At 42.2% G+C, this 19,379-nt stretch overlaps 1 protein-coding gene and 1 long non-coding RNA gene across 4 annotated transcripts in view; one reads left to right on the forward strand and one right to left on the reverse strand.

The window, feature by feature from the left end:
* The window catches only part of LOC136612283 (uncharacterized), a 29,975-nt gene extending 28,551 nt beyond the window's left edge, over nt 1-1,424 (reverse strand). Inside the window, exon 1 of the long non-coding RNA XR_010790383.1 lies at nt 1,358-1,424. This is a non-coding gene — a long non-coding RNA (uncharacterized lncRNA). The remainder of the gene's footprint in view (nt 1-1,357) is intronic.
* Nucleotides 1-19,379, forward strand: part of THSD4 (thrombospondin type 1 domain containing 4) — a 696,080-nt gene that overhangs the window by 483,419 nt on the left and 193,282 nt on the right. Inside the window, exon 1 of one of the 3 annotated variants that reach the window (XM_066592522.1) lies at nt 5,177-5,457. The exons of the other annotated variants lie outside the window; for them this stretch is intronic. Within the exon in view, the coding sequence (XP_066448619.1) occupies nt 5,386-5,457 (72 nt within the window). The 5' untranslated portion in view covers nt 5,177-5,385. Of the gene's footprint in view, nt 1-5,176; nt 5,458-19,379 lie in introns of those variants that run through there. 3 annotated transcript variants of the gene reach the window in all.

The raw sequence follows: 19,379 nt of genomic DNA on the forward strand, positions 1-19,379 counted from the left end.
CACATCTTGGTTAGTCCTGTGGGACTACTACCATGACTGAAGTAAGGAAAGTGTTCTCGAAGTGGCCTCCTGCTATGATATAGACAGGTCATCCAGGAAGTCATCCACTGTTGTGTGCAGGAGATTCAGGTACTGATCCATGTTGACAGTCCCTGGAGTAAACACAAGTCCAACCAGGCGATCACACCAAATTCTAACTCATATGTTCACAATGAAATTTACACTGTCTTCTTATTTTGTCTTACTCTTATTAGTAATTTGCATTGCACCTGAACTCAATCGGGGCTTCAGCATTCACTAACACGGTCCTGCAGTTATAGCGCCAGTCCTGGACTGCACTGCCGAATGGCTCCATGCATGTATTGTAGCAGGAGGCCACTTGGAGTATGCTTTCCTTACTTCAGTCATAATAGTGGTCCCATGGTACTTAGAGAAATGCAGAAGGCAGGTTTCTGCCTCTCACATGCTACTCTTCAACTTTGCAATTGGGTTTTACTCTTTATCTCTTACAGGGGCTTATTAAAAACTTAAAGGAGTTTTCCCAATTCCAATTTTTGTTAACAACTGAGCATGGCATAAAATAACAAGGGGCAATACTCACCAGTCTGCAGCCCCCTGGGAAACAACTGAGCAGTTCTGGTGGTCCTCTCAGTATGTACATCCAGCAAAGTCAAGTGCTTGCTGCATCTCCCAATATTTATGCTAAAATGGGAACTCTGATGTCTGGAGTACGGGCGATGAAGCTGCTGCCTCTGATTGGCTGCAGTGGTCATCTAATGTCTGCTGGACATACTTACTGGGAGTGTTCCCAGAGCCACTCAGCTGTTTCATGGGGGGCTATAGAGAGGTGAGTATTGCCAAGTTTATTTTTTTATTCCATGCCCAGCTGTTAAAAAAAGTGGAAAACCCCTTAAAATGTAGATTCACTGTAATATGTGAAGGTTGAGATTTGATACTTTCTATACCAGAGATCTTGTGTGCTGTACTTAGGGGTAAGACTTGCATATGTTTGGTTTGTTTGTACATATTTATATTTTTCAGTGGTTGTACATGGCATATGTCATGTGTGTTAATTGTGTCCTATGTGTGACACATGTATGTGTTTGCATATATGTGTCTTTTTGTAGCTTTGTTGCCATTGAAGACATTAGGGCCCAGACATACTTCTTACATACAGCCCTATATATGACCAAGTTCTCCCCGATACGTGGTGCTTCTAGGGGAAAAAAAACTTTAGTCTGGTATGCGACACGGCTACTTAATGCATACTGCAGTTATATTTTGCAACACTTTATTGAAGGCTGTCATGAGTAATAAACATGAGTAATAAACAGAATATTTGATATTTCCTACTCACTGTTGGGTGGGCTCCCAAAATCAATTATACTGTTGGCCTCTAGATACCCCAGTCCAACTCTGACACCTATGAAGAGAATCTTTAAATGTTATAAGTATCATAATATGCAGTTCTCTGTGCACAAACTATAGAGCACAGCAGCAGGTTCCTACTACCAGTTTTGGGAAAACCGAGAATTAGATGTACATCCTGCAGAGGGGAAATTAGGAAGAATGCAGGAAACAAGTCATATAATGGCCAGAAATAGTGTTATCCCTCATGTGTACACACGACAGCTTATTCTGAAATGGTGTCTGTAAAGATAGGTACACTTTAAAACTGTTTAGTCACAGATATTATATTGGCATGGATAAGGTTAAGAACACTACATATCTGGCATATGAGATACTCTGGTACATAAGTTTCAACACACATCTGCGCAATGACATAGTATGAGTTCATCACTTATGATCAAGAGACATCTATAGTCTCTAAGGTTTATGGATCAGAATGTCTTGGACATGCCTCCAAGAAACGCATGTGGGAAACCCATTCTGAGCTGCAATATAAATGATGGGTAGTTATCACAGCGGTATATACGTCTTGCAGTAGGGAGATTCATTTTACTTGTGACATCTAACAAATTTCACTGCAGACGCAACTTACTTTCAAGTGAGTCATGAATTTATTAAATCTTGAGAAATTCTATAAAACTTCACACTAAGCTTCGGGGTTCTCATTCCATCTTGTAAGCAGCCAGGTGTTCGCTGCATGTTCCTTGATGTAATGACTGATAAGTAATAAATGTGCATTAGTAATAATGTATGTGCTATACTGTATATGTTTAAATTAAACAATGCCATGACCTCATTAGGGGAATATTTTCACATGGCATTTCACACCAACGTTTCGTCCCTGTTAACTTGAAACATGACTTGAGTAAGTTACTAAATAAGAGGGGGGTTCCGTCTGTTAAGTGAGTCTTTCACAATCTTGTAAACATTCCCCTTGCTACATGTACTTCAGAGAAGATGTTGAGTTGTAGTTAATACAAAAAGGAAGTAACATAATATCTTTGTCATCTACATCTATTTCGTAACCTTTTATAAACATATAACAGGGCTAAATGGAGAGGCTGAATAACATGAGTGGAAAAACTGTTGCTTCCATGGACTTTAAAGTATGTTACAGTTATTTTAAATGTTAGTATTTGTGTTTACTATCAAATACTTTATTATAGTTTTTGACTTAGGCTAACTTCACACGGGCAAGTACGATATCAGGCTGTGAATCACGGCCCGATATCATACTTGCCAAAATGCGATGTCCCCCTCAATTTGAAGTGTTTGCATTTCAAAACCGATGCTGCCGCCGGCTGCATTACCTGTTTCCAATCCAATTTGTATCCTGGTTTTCCTAGGGGGCTTACTCTTTTTCTGCCGTTATACAACAGTGCTATTAGCTGGCTAAAGCCAGTGCTGCATGAGGTGACACGTTGGATAGGCTCCGACAGCAGAGAAGCTGGCAATATACAGTAAGAGAACCCCAACTGATGTCTTCCAACATCGGAGATGTGTAGCCTTAAATCATAAATGTCTTCAGAGGTCAGACAGTGGATTGACCTGGGACGTGTCATGATGTGATTAGGGGAAAAAACTCGCTCATGTGTATGACCCCCATATTCCTGCAGGATTTCTGCGTGTCCAAACGCACAAATCTCGAGCGATTTTCTCGGTTGTATGAAAATGGCCTAATCTTGTTGCCTATTTATCTGGTGAGTTGAACTGTCCTGCCTTCTGAGCAAGCCAGGTGGGCATGACTTACAGTAATTTTTAGCTGGCTATTTTTTATTTCTATTTTTGCCAGTTTGTACTCAAGAAGGGGTAGCAGGTGTTGTCGACTGGTCTTGAAGTTAATAATATAAATACTCAGCATTAAAAGAAATTAAATATTCAAAAAGTGGCGTAAATAAGCAGTTTATATAGCGCTCAGGCGATTTGGAAAATAAACTTTTATTAGTTAATAAACTAATATGAAGCTTAAAAAAAGATACCCCACTTTAGTCCCACAAACCTGTTTGCCCTGTGTGTAGATTCAAGTACACATTGGGATCTTGCATTTGAAAGTTGAATTAACTTTGATACTGATGCCGACTGTTTGATTGACCCTTATGTTAGATAATCTGATGGTGAGACAGCTTTGGAGTCTTTACTCACTATGAGGACTTGTATTAGTCACTTGCATTTACCTAACAGTATTCCTGCAATTGGCATGTGCAATGAAGAACTTAAAGGGGTTGTCCCGCGCCGAAACAGGTTTTTTTTTTTTTCAACCCCCCCGTTCGGCGCGAGACAACCCCGATGCAGGGGTTAAAAAAGAACACCGCACAGCGCTTACCTGAATCCCCGCGCTCCGGTGACTTCTTACTTACCGGTTGAAGATGGCCGCCAGGATCTTCTTCCTCGGTGGACCGCAGGGCTTCTGTGCGGTCCATTGCCGATTCCAGCCTCCTGATTGGCTGGAATCGGCACGTGATGGGGCGATTTGTCATTTGATTTTTATGCCTGCACAATCCGAACGATTAAGGCCTCATGTCCACGGGGAAAATCAGATCCGCTGCAGATTCTCCATGGAGAATCTGCAGCGGGTCCCTCCTGCCCCGCGGACATGAGCGCTGAAAATAACAATAAATAAGAATAAACTCACCTCCCATCCGCTCCGTTTCTTCTCTTCGCTGCGGCGTCATCTTCTCTCGTCGCGGCCGGATCTTCTTTCTTCGGCTCGGCGGATGTGCATGATGACGTCGGTGACGTGCCCCGCGCATGCGCCGGGCCGAAGCAAAATGATCCGGCCGCGACTGAGAGAAGATGGTGCCGCGCCGAAGAGAAGAACCGGAGTGTGTGAGTAAAATATGATTTTTGTCTCCCGCGGATCCGGACAGCTTCCATAGGCTGCAATAGAAGCCCGCGGGAGCCGTCCCCGTGGGAGACCCGCATGAAAATGGAGCATGGTCCAGATTTTTCCATGCTCCATTTTTTTAAAAATCACTTTTATTGACCATCCGCGGGTATTTATCTACCCGCGGGTGGTTAATGCATCCCTATGGGGTGCGGATCCACGCGCGGGAGAAGAGTTAAAATCCGCTGCGGATTTTAATTCTTATTTTGCCCGTGGACATGAGCCCTTACTAATTCTTTCAAATTGTGCGGGCGTTTACACTAAACGATTATTGTTTAGATTCCCGCGATCCAGCGTGAATCTGAATGATAATCTTAATGTAGAAAAGAGCTTTATGCAACATGATGTCATGGTGTGGGGCAGGAAGTGTACATGAAGCAAAAGTGGAAAGTCATAGGAAGGGGCATATTGTGGGGGTGGTGGACTAGATCAGGAGGTTTGGTATGCTACTTTGAAGAGGTGCTTCTTTAAGGTGCGTCTGAAGTTTCATGCGTCCGGAATTGTCCGGATGTTTTGGGGTAGAGCATTCAAGAAGATTTATGATGCTCTAGATAAGTCTTGGAGGCAAACATGTAATGGGTTTTGTTGGGTTTAGATAAGAGAACAATGACTTTTTAACGCGTTTAGATAAGATAACTTTCTGTGCTACCACAATCAAGCTAAAATTTGCTGCATATGTATTTTACTTTGATTCCTTTTGTGATGCACAGAGCCTAAAAAGTTACCTGCCTGGTCCATTGAAAAAGTTATCTTTTAACTGGACCAGATGCGTAACTTGGCATGGACCACTCCTGTCCCTCCTTCTCTTTGCTTTATATGAACTGCAGCCCCTCGCACACTGCTGTCTCCTTCCCCCTCCCCTAGCTCGGAGAAGTTATTCCATGAGGGGATCAGCTTACCAGTTGTCTCCAGAGCTGTGGCTGAAGCAAAGCTTCTCGTATTGAAACAGCTCGAGACGGAGAGGGAGAGAGATCAGTGCCTTGCAGAACTGCAGTGTTGAGATACTGAGACACAAGTGCATCTGCTAGCTGTTAATATTTGGCAGAAGGATTTTCTTCCTCTAGGATAGTTTTGACATTGAGTTGATAATAATGTTTGTCAGCTACTTGATTTTAAGTTTCCTCTCCTTTCAAAAAGCCATACTAGCAAGACCTGGGGGAGAGGTAAGTCACATTTGGTCTGGTGTGATGTGCTTTTCAGAACTGATTTAGTTGTTAAGACCTGACTGGGATGTGTTTTGCTGAATGGGAAAAATTTGGTCATTTTAAAAACAGCCTAAAACCTGGAAGGAGATAATCTTAAAGTTTGTCAAAGTTCTGCTCAACAGAAACTTATGTCTTATAAAATGCATTGTGACATGGCAATTCAAAAACTCTGATTATCAATGGGTTAATGTATTCTTATTTCTCTCATACAGGTCAGATTGAAATTTTATTTTATGGACTTATGTGTGAAAAATAACATTTGAGGCTTACCATATCTCAAAAGGAACTTTGGTGGATAGATTGGAAAAGGAGATATTTGCTTTGTGCTCATATGGTTTCATGAATGAGTTGTTTTTATTAATTTTCTCTGTAGTGCCATCATATTCAACAGCACTGTACAACTTGGTGCAAAGACATAAAATGTAACATAAGTACTATCAAGTTTAGTGTTACAAAGCGACTATAGAACTGGTAGTGGCAGGATGTAATAGGGCAGATTCTGAATTTACACTCTAACCTTAATTAAATGTGTTTCTTTTACCTGTTCACATTATATTTGTAGCAGTAGTTAGCTGGTGGTCAGCGGTAAACTAATTCTATATCAAAAGTCATAAGATTTCATGTTCATAGTACTTGTCCTGTGCTCTATCTTGTTGATTGACAGCGGTTACTATGGGAAGTTTAAGATACTTATATAGCGTCTAACTTTTGTATCATTTAACATGATGATCGTTTTTAAAGTAGTAAACCCCTATGTATCCATTGATTGATATGATGTGCTTTGAGCAGTACTGAGATCTGTATATTCAGCAATAGCTTATAGTAAAAGAGCTATAAATATAGATTCGCCAAATTGTCGCATCTTTTCTTCTATTTGTTTCCTTACATTGTACATTGGGTCTAAATTGTTTTAAATTGGGTCTATCTACATTAGTATACTATACAAGAATTAAACTTATCATGGGTCATTTCAAGATAGGGCCACTAGTACTAGTGTGTAATACTTCATAATACTACCAGCCAGACCACAACTTCCTTATGGAATGGACATAACTCCAGTGGAGTGCCAGATTTCATTACTAGGTAAGAATGTCACAGACTGCATTTATCAACTTATGAGGTTTGAAACCCTCTTTTAAAAAAGAGTATATATGTAGGTGGGGATACCAAATCTGTAGATGTGGTTTTACAACATTAAGTGAAATACAGTCACATGTGACCACAACTCTCATTATGCTGCTCCATCATCTAGTGAGTGGTGAACATTGTTGACTCAATATTGATGTCCTAGGAAAGTTTAATAAAGACTAACTTTGTTGGCTTATGGTATATTGACTCAAAATTACATAAAGTTAGGTCACTCGTTGCCAGAGGCCACAAAATGACAGTGTGCGTTAACGTTTAAGCTAATAGTTTAAAGGGATTTTCAGAGTTATATGTAAAAAAATATGCTGTCCATACAGAAAAACACTAAAGAGAAAAAAAGGTCTGGGATGATTTAGTGAATCCTGCATTGAGCAGAGGGTTGGACCCGATGACCCTGGAGGTTCCTTCCAACTCTCCCATTCTATGAATAAAATAGCCTATACTCACCCATCCCCGGTCCCTATTACTCCAAAGCTGCCTCTCTGTTCACTTCACTAGATCTGTTTGCAAGTTGCAGAGTCAGCCTGAGTCACCGGCAGCTGCAGCCAATCACAGACCTCAACGGTCTACCGTTCAGCATCAGCGAGGAGAACAGGGAGGCAGTGCTGGAGCAGCAGGGACCCAGGACGGCTGAGTGTAAGCTGTTATGTTGTCTTTCTTCATGGCCAGCATAGTTTAAAAAATAAAAATAACTTTGAAAAACCCTTTAAATGGTTAATGATGAGCTGTTAATAATCTTTGTATAAATCAATAGTACAGGTGAATCAGTGAACAATGGTTTTTTTCTTCACTTATCAGGTTCCTTTCTTTCACCCCTTCCTCCTAAACACACTCTGAAAAACTACTAACATCTGTGATGGTAGACAAGACAGACTAACAGCTCACTGACGGATTAGATTGCATGCAACCAATAGAGGTCTATGGAGAAGTTAGGGGGTAGGAGGGAATGGGGACCAAGTGAGACATTCCGCTGCAGATCTGCCGCTGAATGTCTGCCTCCAAACCCGCACCATTTGCGGGTTTTGAAGCGGGTTTCATTGTGAATTCTGCAGTCAAGACGACGACAAAATTGACATGTTGAGGATTTGTATTCTGCACCGCAAGGATACTGCTCATTATATATCTATAATGTCTTGCATGCTGCTGCTTATCTGTATTTGAGGGATAGAGATAATTGAACAGTATGTTCTCTTCTCTACATGTGTAGTGTATTAAGATATCATATTAGCTAGACTACTTCATCCAGCTGAGAGAAAACTGGAAACTAGATATACAGCCTGCAGAAGAGAAAACTGGTGAAAAATGTAGGTTACAAATCATAATGACCAGAAATAGTGTTATTACTCATGTACACACTGCAGCATATTCTGAAAAGTCTCCTAAAGGTTATGTACTCTGTAATGAAAGGTGTCTGCGTGTATCAAGAGTGCTGAAGTTTGAACTCAGAAGAGCCAGTTAATTCATAAAGGCAGAAGACATATTAATTCTCATAATATAACTAGAAATCCTTTATTAGTGCAAACATTTCAGCAGTCTACTTACTTTTAAGCACAAGGGTGAGCAGACTGGTTAATTATGATTTTGGGCCGTGACAAAGGGCCCAGCAGCAAAGCTCCATGTAGACTGCCAGATGTAGGCAGCAACACCCAGATATGTACACATGACTGTAAGTGCAGTGGGTTACTTCCAGGGTCAGTAACAACACACAGCTGGTCAATCTGCTGAACACCTCATGGCAAAATCAATTACCTGAAATGAGGGGAGTGGGACATCCTGGGGGTGGGCATTCCCCCCAGGATGTCCAACTTCCCCATTTCAGGTAATTGTTTTTTTAGCTTTATATATACCATTGCAGTTTCCTGATGTTTAGGCTTGAGAAAAGTGCAGCAGTTGCACTGAGACACGTTGCCTGCCTATTTGCTTCATTTGCTCCGCTTCTACACCTGTCGTGGAGTTTAGTGTTTGTTTGTATGCATTATGGTTTGTCTATATTAAAAAGATTCCTATGAAGTTGAAGTCTCAAGAGTGATAACCTGGGCTTCATCTACCAATAGGAAGGGGTTCTGTGATTAGCATCTATTCCCCCCTTCTCTCAAGTAAGTGGCATTGGATCGTCCTTTCTATCCCATTTAGACAGCACTATTTTTCCATCTTCTTCCCTCCTATAAGCGTAAAGATTTTTTATACACATATCTCGTTTATACAAAACTCCTTTCTAGAGTTTTGGTCAATTTTGCAGCTCTCCGGTGTCATCCCTCTGGATGTTTACAGCATAGGAGGCCACTTCTACTTCCAGTAGGACTACAGGTGTAACACCTGGTCCATCGGGCCTGGGTGGTCACACCAGGTGAGTCCCTTCAACGTTTTTCTTTATTATTGTCTTGAACCATCTTAGTGAGGCGCTTTCCTGTTCATCTATCAATAGTCCAACACAAGAAACCCAAGGGACTTGCAGTGCAACAAATTTCAGTAGTAGATGACAAAAAGTTAAAATTTGATATTCCTATCAAATATATAAAAAAGCAAATATATACAGGTGCAAACTTAGCTCAAAAATATGTGTCTCAGTGTATTTTCAGGTAACATGTAAAAGTTCTCACTAATTGTTCTTACATTTTTTCCTGCATACTATTCGTGTGAGGTAATAGCATATGGATCTTTAGAACTGAACATGTACAACCACAGAATATGTGTGATTACTTAAATTTGCAAATGGACCAACCAGCCAGAATGTAGCTTTTAGGAAAAAGTGTTGTACAATATTATATAAAAGTTTATAGACAGCAGGTTTCTATATGCTATAACAATCAGCTTGTTGTACTTTAATATACTTTTCATATGCTATGTATGGCACAACCAGTGCATTAACTATGTTGATGTCAAAAGGCTCCACCATTTTTCCAATTGCTTTCCACTCCAAAAATGTAAAATGACCAATGATTTAAGTAGAAACAAGGTTCAACTTTATACAGGTACAGTAGGCAGTGCTTACACATGATCCTTCTTACCTGTAATAGCTGAAAGTGTTCAGCTTCATAGGGAATTTAGAATATGAAAAGGCTTTTCTATAAAGTTCTTTGATTGCAGTCAAATTTACAGTATGTGCACTGCAGTATGTTTGGCTCCAGGTGTATCTGGACCATTGGAGAAGTCACAGTGGGCCAACCTAACTGCCTACCCCAATCTCAGCACCCCAAGCCTAGTGGATCTTTATATTTGCCTAGGCTTACTTGCCTGTACTGCAGTAGTCTCTGTTTTTAGATACACAATAATTCACGAAGATATCTCTACTTCATGAATGGAAAGCAAGAACTGCTAAAACGGCCATGACATTATATGCGACAATTCAGTAGGTAAGAGGGAACATGCACAGATATACCCTAATACTACATAATAATGCAGATTTAAATGCCAATTAGGGTCTGTGAAGCAATGCAACATTTTTTTGTGTGTTTTTGGCTTCTATGACTACAGACCGGTGGCTGTAATGGGTTGCCTTTATATAAGGCAACATATTAAGCTGACATTTCTGATTTAATGCAAACATATGTTTACAGTTGCTTTTTATGTGATGGAGAAATGCTATTTTTGATAGACCATTAGAAAAACTACTGACGCTGAAAGCTTTCCTAAGATTTGTAGTTCCACAGTACCGGTTGCATCTCCCCTAATCTACGGTTGGGGCTGTAGAAGACTTTGCACCACTTATTGATTTCCAACTTAAACGACTGAGTGTTCCACCTTTCATAGTCTCTAATTCTTGTTGTGTGAGCATTTTTAATTCTCACCGTCTACCTACAGATACAGTTTGTAGATACTATTAGGGGGAAATTTCAAGAAGCTCAGCAGTAGTATGTTACCACATGTTACACTAACTCCAGGAAGAAAAGGCCATAAAAAGAGTTACAAGCTAATCTGGAAAGGAATTGTCACAGTAGATGTCTTGTAGGCATATATGTTTTTTCCTCTAGAGCTTGTAATGCTTAACATATGGCACACACACACTACCTTTCTCTTTTATAGTGCTGTGGAAAACTAAAACTGGTCTAACCTTTCTCCAAAAAACAGTTACTGTTTAATGGCCACATGGGTATTCTGTCGAAACTCCATTTTTATTGAACACAAAAATGCATTTCATTATTACAAAAACATTTCTGTCGTATATTCTGCTGTGAAGTCAGTCTGTATGGTGTAATATATATCTTTTGTAAATGTACAGTATATATCCAAGACGTCTAGTACAGAGGATGTAAAATAGAAGTAACGGTCTTTCTGAAAAATTGCCCATCCTGTTTGAAATGCTTGTGCATATCCTGATGTAAGACGGGAATTGGATTGTTTCTCGTTATTGAGCAGAATTGATTTATTAAGTTAATAAAATAGTTTTTTGTATCAAATAAGAAGGCTCTATACTTTTATCAAATACTGCTAAGTAGACTGCAGTTAGTATGGAGTGAAGCTATAATATATATTACATATCTTAGCAGTATCTTGGATAAAAGGGTGGTGGCATTTTTGTAATATTCCTCGCCTACTGGTTTAGTGGACAGATACATAGACACTTCAGGGGAATTCTTCACATAGGGGAATATTTAACCAAGCTCCTCTCAAGCACTACAGCATCCATGACCTCACACCAATCACACCTTGATAATATATCCTTGGGAAATACAATTACTTTTTAGGCTCTCACAACTTCATTAAGATCTTAAAGGAGATGTCCCGCGCCGAAACGGGTTTTTTTTTTTTTAAACCCCCCCCCCGTTCGGCGCGAGACAACCCCGATGCAGGGGTTAAAAAAACCACCCGCACAGCGCTTACCTGAATCCCGGCGGTCCGGTGACTTCAATACTTACCGCTGAAGATGGCCGCCGGGATCCTCTATCTTCGTGGACCGCAGCTCTTCTGTGCGGTCCACTGCCGATTCCAGCCTCCTGATTGGCTGGAATCGGCACGTGACGGGGCGGAGCTACACGGAGCCGGCATCCTGCACGAAAGGCTCCATAGAAGAGAGCAGAAGACCCGGACTGCGCAAGCGCGGCTAATTTGGCCATCGGAGGCCAAAAATTAGTCGGCACCATGGAGACCAGGACGCTAGCAACGGAGCAGGTAAGTATAAAACTTTTTATAACTTCTGTATGGCTCATAATTAATGCACAATGTATATTACAAAGTGCATTATTATGGCCATACAGAAGTGTATAACCCCACTTGCTGCCTCGGGACAACCCCTTTAAGGCACTTTTACATGCAATGATTATTGCTAAAACAGCCACACGACTGAGCGAACTGACAGCATTTTTGCATAAAATTACACGTACAGATAATGGCTTTTAATTATCGGAATTTCCTCATTAGTTAAAGTAAACTCCATACAAGTTTTTTGCTCAGGCGGACGTGTGTTTATGCGAGGGATTATCTGTCCGGCAGGATTTCATTGTCTTCTCTCAATATGAGTAAAAAATATACTCATTGTGTTTGCCTTGCATACATAATAAGTACACTGTTTACTCCCCTCAAGTCGGCAAGCCACTCAAAAGACTGAACCAATTCCATTCAAATAGAATGTCTTTTAAGAAGCTTGAGGACTATTTTTATGCCGGCTAAAAACCAGCGGTAAACGACAAATGAATGAACAGTGTATGACTGTGTTTACATGTAACGAGTATCACTCACGTTTGGCTGTTTAAACGAATTTTAAGTGATCGTTGCATGTAAAAGAGCCTTTTCATCCCTGCTTTCTCTGTAGTAAGGAAATATATTGAATTATGTGTCTGGGAGGCGGATGTCAGCCTACCTTGCCACACACTGGTTTGGCTTGGGCTATAAGTAGAGCTCTTGGGGACCCCTGTTTTTCACCCCTGAGCTCTCAAAGTGGGATACATTCTTTAATGCAAGGTAACTAGATCATTACTCACATAGATAGTCCTAGTGGAGTGGCTGCTGACAACGCACAGGGTTGAGGCACGGTACCTGATGGTGTGAACTGAAACATAATAAAAGAGGCAAAGATCAGGGCTGGCGGCACAGATGCAGAGACGAGGTTCATGCAGATGTTCGGAGCAGGCAGCGAGCATTAGCATAGTTCAGTAATCAGAGCTGAGGTCAAGGAGCAAAAAAGTCAGTGTAGTTGAGAGTCAGGCAGGAGTCAAAAACAGAATTTACACAAATAGGAGAGAAATAAGGGTTTCTCTCCCAGTGACAACCAGCATAATTTTTCTTTAAAAGTTCTGATGTTTAAAGCTCTAATTTCCCAGTTGACCAGAAGAGAGGAAGCTCTGGTGACAGGTCGCCTACATTTGATGTAGATATGTAGCCAGCTTTCTGTGGTTAAACAGGATCGAAGTGAAGTTCACCTGTCCCAGAAGCAGAAAGCATTACTACTGTTCTACGCCTACGCTGTAATGTTTACTGTGTCAGCAAATATTTAACCTTAAGGATAGAGATTCCATCTGGTCCAGTCCTTTCCACTCAGCACCTTGTTACTCTGTTGTTCTGTAACACCTGATCTCTCTCTGGAGACCAGCATGGTTTACAGAATCACAGACTGCTAGACTTTTTTTGCTTAAAAGTAAAAGGGTGTAGAATATTGTGTAAAATTATATTCAGTTCACTGAGGAGCAAGTGATGACTTGATGAAAGGCATTTAAACTTCATACATTACTCCACCTTTATAAAAATAAGCATGGTACTGTGTTACACTATGCAATATTTCATTTTCATTCTTTTCTAAAAGTTTATTTGACTTGGTTTTGACTGCACTTCCCAATAAGACATGGGGCTCAAATTAGAGCTTCTAATTCATACAAGTGGAGAGTAAAGAACTTTAACTATTTTTGTGCGACTGCCAACCATCAACTTAACTTGCCTTTTATTGAGACATTTCTTGGTGTTGACTTTAACTGTCATGTACAATGACGGTGTAAAAAATAGACAAGTCTAGTCTTCTTTCTTAGAGGTAATTCACACCTGTATGTATTTACTGTCTGTGCTTTATACCTTTTCCTCTTTGATTTAACAAAAAAAAGGTCAAAGGAAAGTGAAACCAGTTTGATTGTTCTCTCACATGTATGCCCAGTACCGAATATCTTAGGGGCTTGTAGGCACAGATTTTTCTGCTCCTTAGATTCCACTCATCTAGTAGGCCCCACCTTAAAGTCATATATAACTTCAAAAAGAATGCATGGGTTTACAAAATAAAGTAGTACAATTGTGATGTACTTCTCACATCTAGCACCCTCTACAGCAAAACTATGGAAAGCGTTCATTGCATTCCCCGCGGTCGGATTATCGCAGCAGGAAACGCAATTACAATTCACCTGTGGACAGGAGGCCTAAGGGTTAGAGATGAGCGAGCACCAAAATGCTCGGTTGCTCGTTACTCGGGACGAAATTTTCGCGATGCTCGAGGGTTCGTTTCGAGTAACGAACCCCATTGAAGTCAATGGGCGACCCGAGCATTTTTGTATATCGCCGATGCTCGCTAAGGTTTTCATTTGTGAAAATCGGGGCAATTCAAGAAAGTCATGGGAACGACACCGCAACGGATAAGGCAGGCGAGGGGCTACATGTTGGGCTGCATCTCAAGTTCCCAGGTCCCACTATTAAGCCACAATAGCGGCAAGAGTGCCCCCCCCCCCGCACTGTCAGCATAAAGATCGTTCTCCTCTGCCATAGCTGTAACAGCTGTGACAGAGAAGAACGATGTTAGCCCATTGAATTCAATGGAGCCGGCAATACAGCAGGTTCCACTGAAAGCAATGGGCTGCCGGCGTGCGCGGGATGAATTGTCGGGAAGGGCTTAAATATATAAGCCCTTCCCTGCATTCATCCAGAAATGTGTAAAAATAAAAATATATACCGGCGTATAAGACGACGGGGCGTATAAGACGACGGGGCGTATAAGACGACCCCCCAACTGTCACCTTATATGCCGGGAATACAGCGGAGCAAAGAATAAAAATCATTACTCACTTCCCCCGGCGTTCTGCGGCATTCTGTGGCGCTGCTGCAGGCTGTCGCTCCCTCCTGGTCCCCGGCAGAGCATTGCTTTCTGGACGCAGGGCTTGAAATCCCCGATTTCTATGGCATAAGAAGGACCGTTGGGGTTCTTGAAGCCTAAAATAACTCCTAACGCTCTCCCTATAGCAGCTCCGGCACCAGCAGCACTGTCCCTGATCTCTGTCAGAATGCATCTGTGGCGAGCCGCGGGAGGGGCCGATTTATATACTCAGGTGACACCTGATCTCGCCAGCCACTCACTGTAGGGGGGTGGTATAGGGCTTGAATGTCGCAGGGGGAAGTTGTAATGCCTTCCCTGTCTTTCTATTGGCCAGAAAAGCGCGCAAATTTCTCAGGGAAGAAAATGAAAGTAACCCGAACACCGCGTGGTACTCATTATGAGTAACGAGCATCTCGAACACCCTAATACTCGAACGAGTATCAAGCTCGGACGAGTACGCTCGCTCATCTCTACTAAGGGTCCTTCAGTATTTTGATACACTTACTGTTCAATATATACGTATACTCTTTCCTCTGTGCCACCTATTGTGTGTATACATAAATCCAGTCTATTCGTTGTATGCTAGATGGTGACAAAATTACCTGCTACCACATTGTGAGACCTCACTGTTGTCCTCTGGGGCAAAATGTTGTACGATGACTGCAATAATTCTGACATGGTTGAAAATACTTTTGATCATGACAAGTAAACATTGTGCTGACACTAATCCATGATTTTACAACTGATATTGCACAACCTAAAGTCTACCATTAACCCCTTAATGCTGCGGCCCTTTTTTTTCTCGTTTTCGCTCACCCCCTTCCTTTAAAAAATCATAACTTCTTTATTTATCGATCGACATAGCTATATGACATAGCCTTGTTTTCTGCGGGACGAGTTGTATTTTTTGATGGTACTAGTTCATGTACCATATAAGGTACGGAAAAACCTAAAAATATTCTGAGTGGACTATAATGAAAAAAAAGTCCACCATCTCTCTGTGCATCTTGTTTCTACGGCACACAAACTGCAACTTTATTCTATGGGTCAGTACGATTACTATCATACCAAACGTGTATAGTTATTTTCTGCTATACTACTTGTTTTTTTTTTTTAAAGACTTGTTTTTTTCATTATCTTCTGCCGCCATCTTCTGTGCGCAATAGCTTATTTATTTTTCCGTTGACATAGTTCTGCAAGAGCTCATTTTTTGCAGGACATCCTGTGATTTACGTTAGCCTCATTTTATTCATATGACCTTTTAAATTGCTTTTTATCGCAATTTTTCTTTGGTCAGGGTGACCAAGAAAGCGTATCTCAGGCGTTCTTTTTTTTTTTTTTTTTTCTGACAATGCTCATCACGTGGGGTAAATAATGTATTACTTTGATAGATGCACTATTACGGATGTAGAGATACCAAATATGTATATTTGTTTTATTATTTAGATTCTTTTTATTGTAAATATGGCAAATGTTTTTTTTTACTTTTTAATTTCTTTTTCCCAACAAATTAGTAAAACTTTATTGATCTGATTTTTAGTTTTTTTTAGTCCCCAGAGGGGATCACAACTAGTGATGCTTTGATCGCTCCTGCAGTATAATGTAATGCTATAGCATTATGGGGGGGTTCGTACGGGATTTTAATGCCGCTATCAGAATTGACAGCAGCATTTAAAGTATTAACAGCTCTGATTAGTCGCATGGCCAATCGGAGCTGTTGCCGCCGGGTGTCGGCTGTAATAAACAGCCTGGTCCTGCAATGTATGGTGAGAGAGAGCTGCGCGATCTTTCTTCATACATACTCGACCCCACAGGACGTAACTGTACATCTTATAGAGGGAAGGGGTTAAAACAGCGTAACAAGGATAGTTTGATGTTTGCAATGTCTTCATAAAGTATCTCCCATATTCTACAATACCCTGAAACATAAAAACATTAGACTAGGCCCACAATTTGTAACTATGCAACCCAATACAATACATGGGGATGAATTTATTTTTCCTAGTAGGATGGGCCTACCTTAAAAGGAAAATTAGTATCTATACAGTCCAGTTTGTGAGCAACACATTTAGATCTCATTGCCACTGGCGTAATTTCACCGTGTATTACGCGTCAATAAAAGTACATTGATTTTCATTGATCCGTTCACATTAGCATATATATAGAGTGTGCATAATGCGCATGAAAAAGAACGCAGCATGTTCTATTTCATCACGTATTACACATGTACAGCCATATTGTTCTGTATGGGTTGCATACTAAACGCTGTACATACGCAATACATTGAGTATGTGCAGCGTTGAATACACAATGCCGCTATGAGACAGAGCAGGGGATTAAAAAACACTAGCCACACTGCGCATTACATCATGCGTGAGATACGTTGTCATACGCAGTGCAGAATCGTTGCCATACACAGGGATACCCGGCTCACACGGTGATGAACGACCGTGGGAATGAGTCCTTACTCTTTTTCCATAAAGACCCAGTTATTTTATTTATTGTTTATCTTGGTTTATTGCATAACATAGCACAAAGAATCTGAGAAGACATCGGGCTGGGCATCAATCTAAAGACAATAAGGCAGAGGGAAGAAGGGAGCATTTGTTTAGCCGTGCTCATCCGTAGATATGGGATCGTTGTGTTTATCCTTTAACCGTGAACAAGCATATATGTATTCAGAAAAATCTCAGGCTTTCAATTATTGTATGTCCCAATACTTTTAACCATCTCTTTTTACCCTATTAGAGTTTCTACTAAATATAATAATAATAATCTTTGTATAGCGCCAACTTATTCCGCAGCGCTTTACTAAATCAATTTTTCCCGTAATTTGACAGATTTCCAAAGAGATAACCCACAAATACTACACATACTCCTAATAATAAATTAATAAAGAGTTAAAACCATTTCATCTTTATTAAATATAATTAAAAAGGATAGCCATAGACATTAAAAACACGTACAAAAGGTAGTCCTAGCACACAAGTCAGGTAGTCATAGCACCATCTCAGCAATTAACCATAAGTAGAGTATACAAAGCATGAAATAATCAGTAGACCAGACAGAGGTATATGTGAGGTGTGTTCAAAAAGTATCCAACCTTAGGCTGCCTGTCCACGGGCGTTTTTGCATTGCGTTCCCCGCAGCGGTAATCCGGCTGCGGGGAACGCAATGCACGCTTTCCATAGCGTGGCTAAGGAAAGCGCAGCCCGCCTGTCCGTGAGCGGAGAATCATAGCGATTCTTCACTTGCAGGCGGCAGATCGCAGATAGGCTGACTGCGGAGATCCGTTTGCAGCCTCCTGTTCCCGGGCAGTGGCTCCCGCGGCGGATATCCGCCACAGGATACTGCAACGCCCGTAAGCAGGTAGCCTTAATATCTTTAAAATATTTGTATTCCGATACAACAATCTTACACTAATCTCCTTCAAAGTAGTCCCCTTAGGCAGACACACACTTCTCCCAACGCTTAGAATCATAGAATCATAGACTCTAAGCGTTGGGAGAAGTGTGTGGCTGCCCACGGGGACTACTTTGAAGGAGATTAGTGTAAGATTGTTGTATCGGAATACAAATATTTTAAAGATATTAAAGGAGATGTCTCGAGGAAGCAGTGATTTTTTTTTTCCCCAGTCCCCCTAATTAAACATACATTACTAATTACCCCTGTAAATGACTTTCCTAGCTGGTTCGTACTTACCGTTCCAGCGTTTCAGCAACTTATAAAAGTTTCCCCAAGATGGCCGCCGGCTCTTTCCCCGTCGCTCGCTGCAGCCCGACGTGCGCGCTCCCGAGACGCTGCCAGCTGTGTCTCCATGGCAACCGGACGCCCGCAGCCGCCGACCAGACGCCCCGCAGCCGCCGACCAGACGCCCCGCAGCCGCCGACCAGTCACCCACCGCCAGGCAGCAGGTAACCGGCGCTAGCCCCCGGCTCCCCAGCGCTAGCCCCCGGCTCCCCAGCGCTACGCTCCCGGCTCCCCAGCGCTAGACCCTCAGCCCAGGTGAAGGCCCCGGAGCCCAGCGCTAGGTTCCGGAGCCCAGGTGAAGGCCCCGGAGCCCAGCGTTGGGCTCCGGGGCCTTCACCTGTCAGTGAACATCACCCCCGACCCATCACTTACCCCCCTGGCCCAGCGCTAGTTCCCCCGGCGCAGCGACAGCCCCCCCCATCGCAGCGACAGCCCCCCCCGGCGCAGCGACAGCCCCCCCCATCGCAGCGACAGCCCCCCCCCCCATCGCAGCGACAGCGACGACAGCCCCCCCCGGCGCAGCGGCAGCCCCCCCGGCCCATCACTTACCTGGACGGCAGGACAGCTGGGCGGCTTCTCCGGACAGCTGGGTGGCTCTGCACCTTCCTCTAACAGAGGAAGGTACAGAATGGCCGCTCCAGCGCGCTCCCGAGCAGTGACAGCTCATCTGCGCATGCGCAGAAGAGCTGTAGCGGGGAGCACACTGAAGCGGCTCGTGCTGAAAGGAGAAGACCGGACTGCGCAAGCGCGTCTAAAAAAGCAAGCTGCCGGCGAATTTAGACGGAACCATGGAGACGAGGACGCTAGCAACGGAGCAGGTAAGTGAATAACTTCTGTATGGCTCATATTTAATGCACGATGTACATTACAAAGTGCATTAATATGGCCATACGGAAGTGTATAACCCCACTTGGTTTCGCGAGACCACCCCTTTAAGGCTACCTGCTTCTACCGCTGTCGGAAGCAGTACTGAAACGCCTCT

This window comes from Eleutherodactylus coqui, chromosome 2 (genome assembly GCF_035609145.1).
Source record: "Eleutherodactylus coqui strain aEleCoq1 chromosome 2, aEleCoq1.hap1, whole genome shotgun sequence".
In the NCBI taxonomy this organism is placed as follows: Eukaryota; Metazoa; Chordata; class Amphibia; order Anura; family Eleutherodactylidae; genus Eleutherodactylus; species Eleutherodactylus coqui.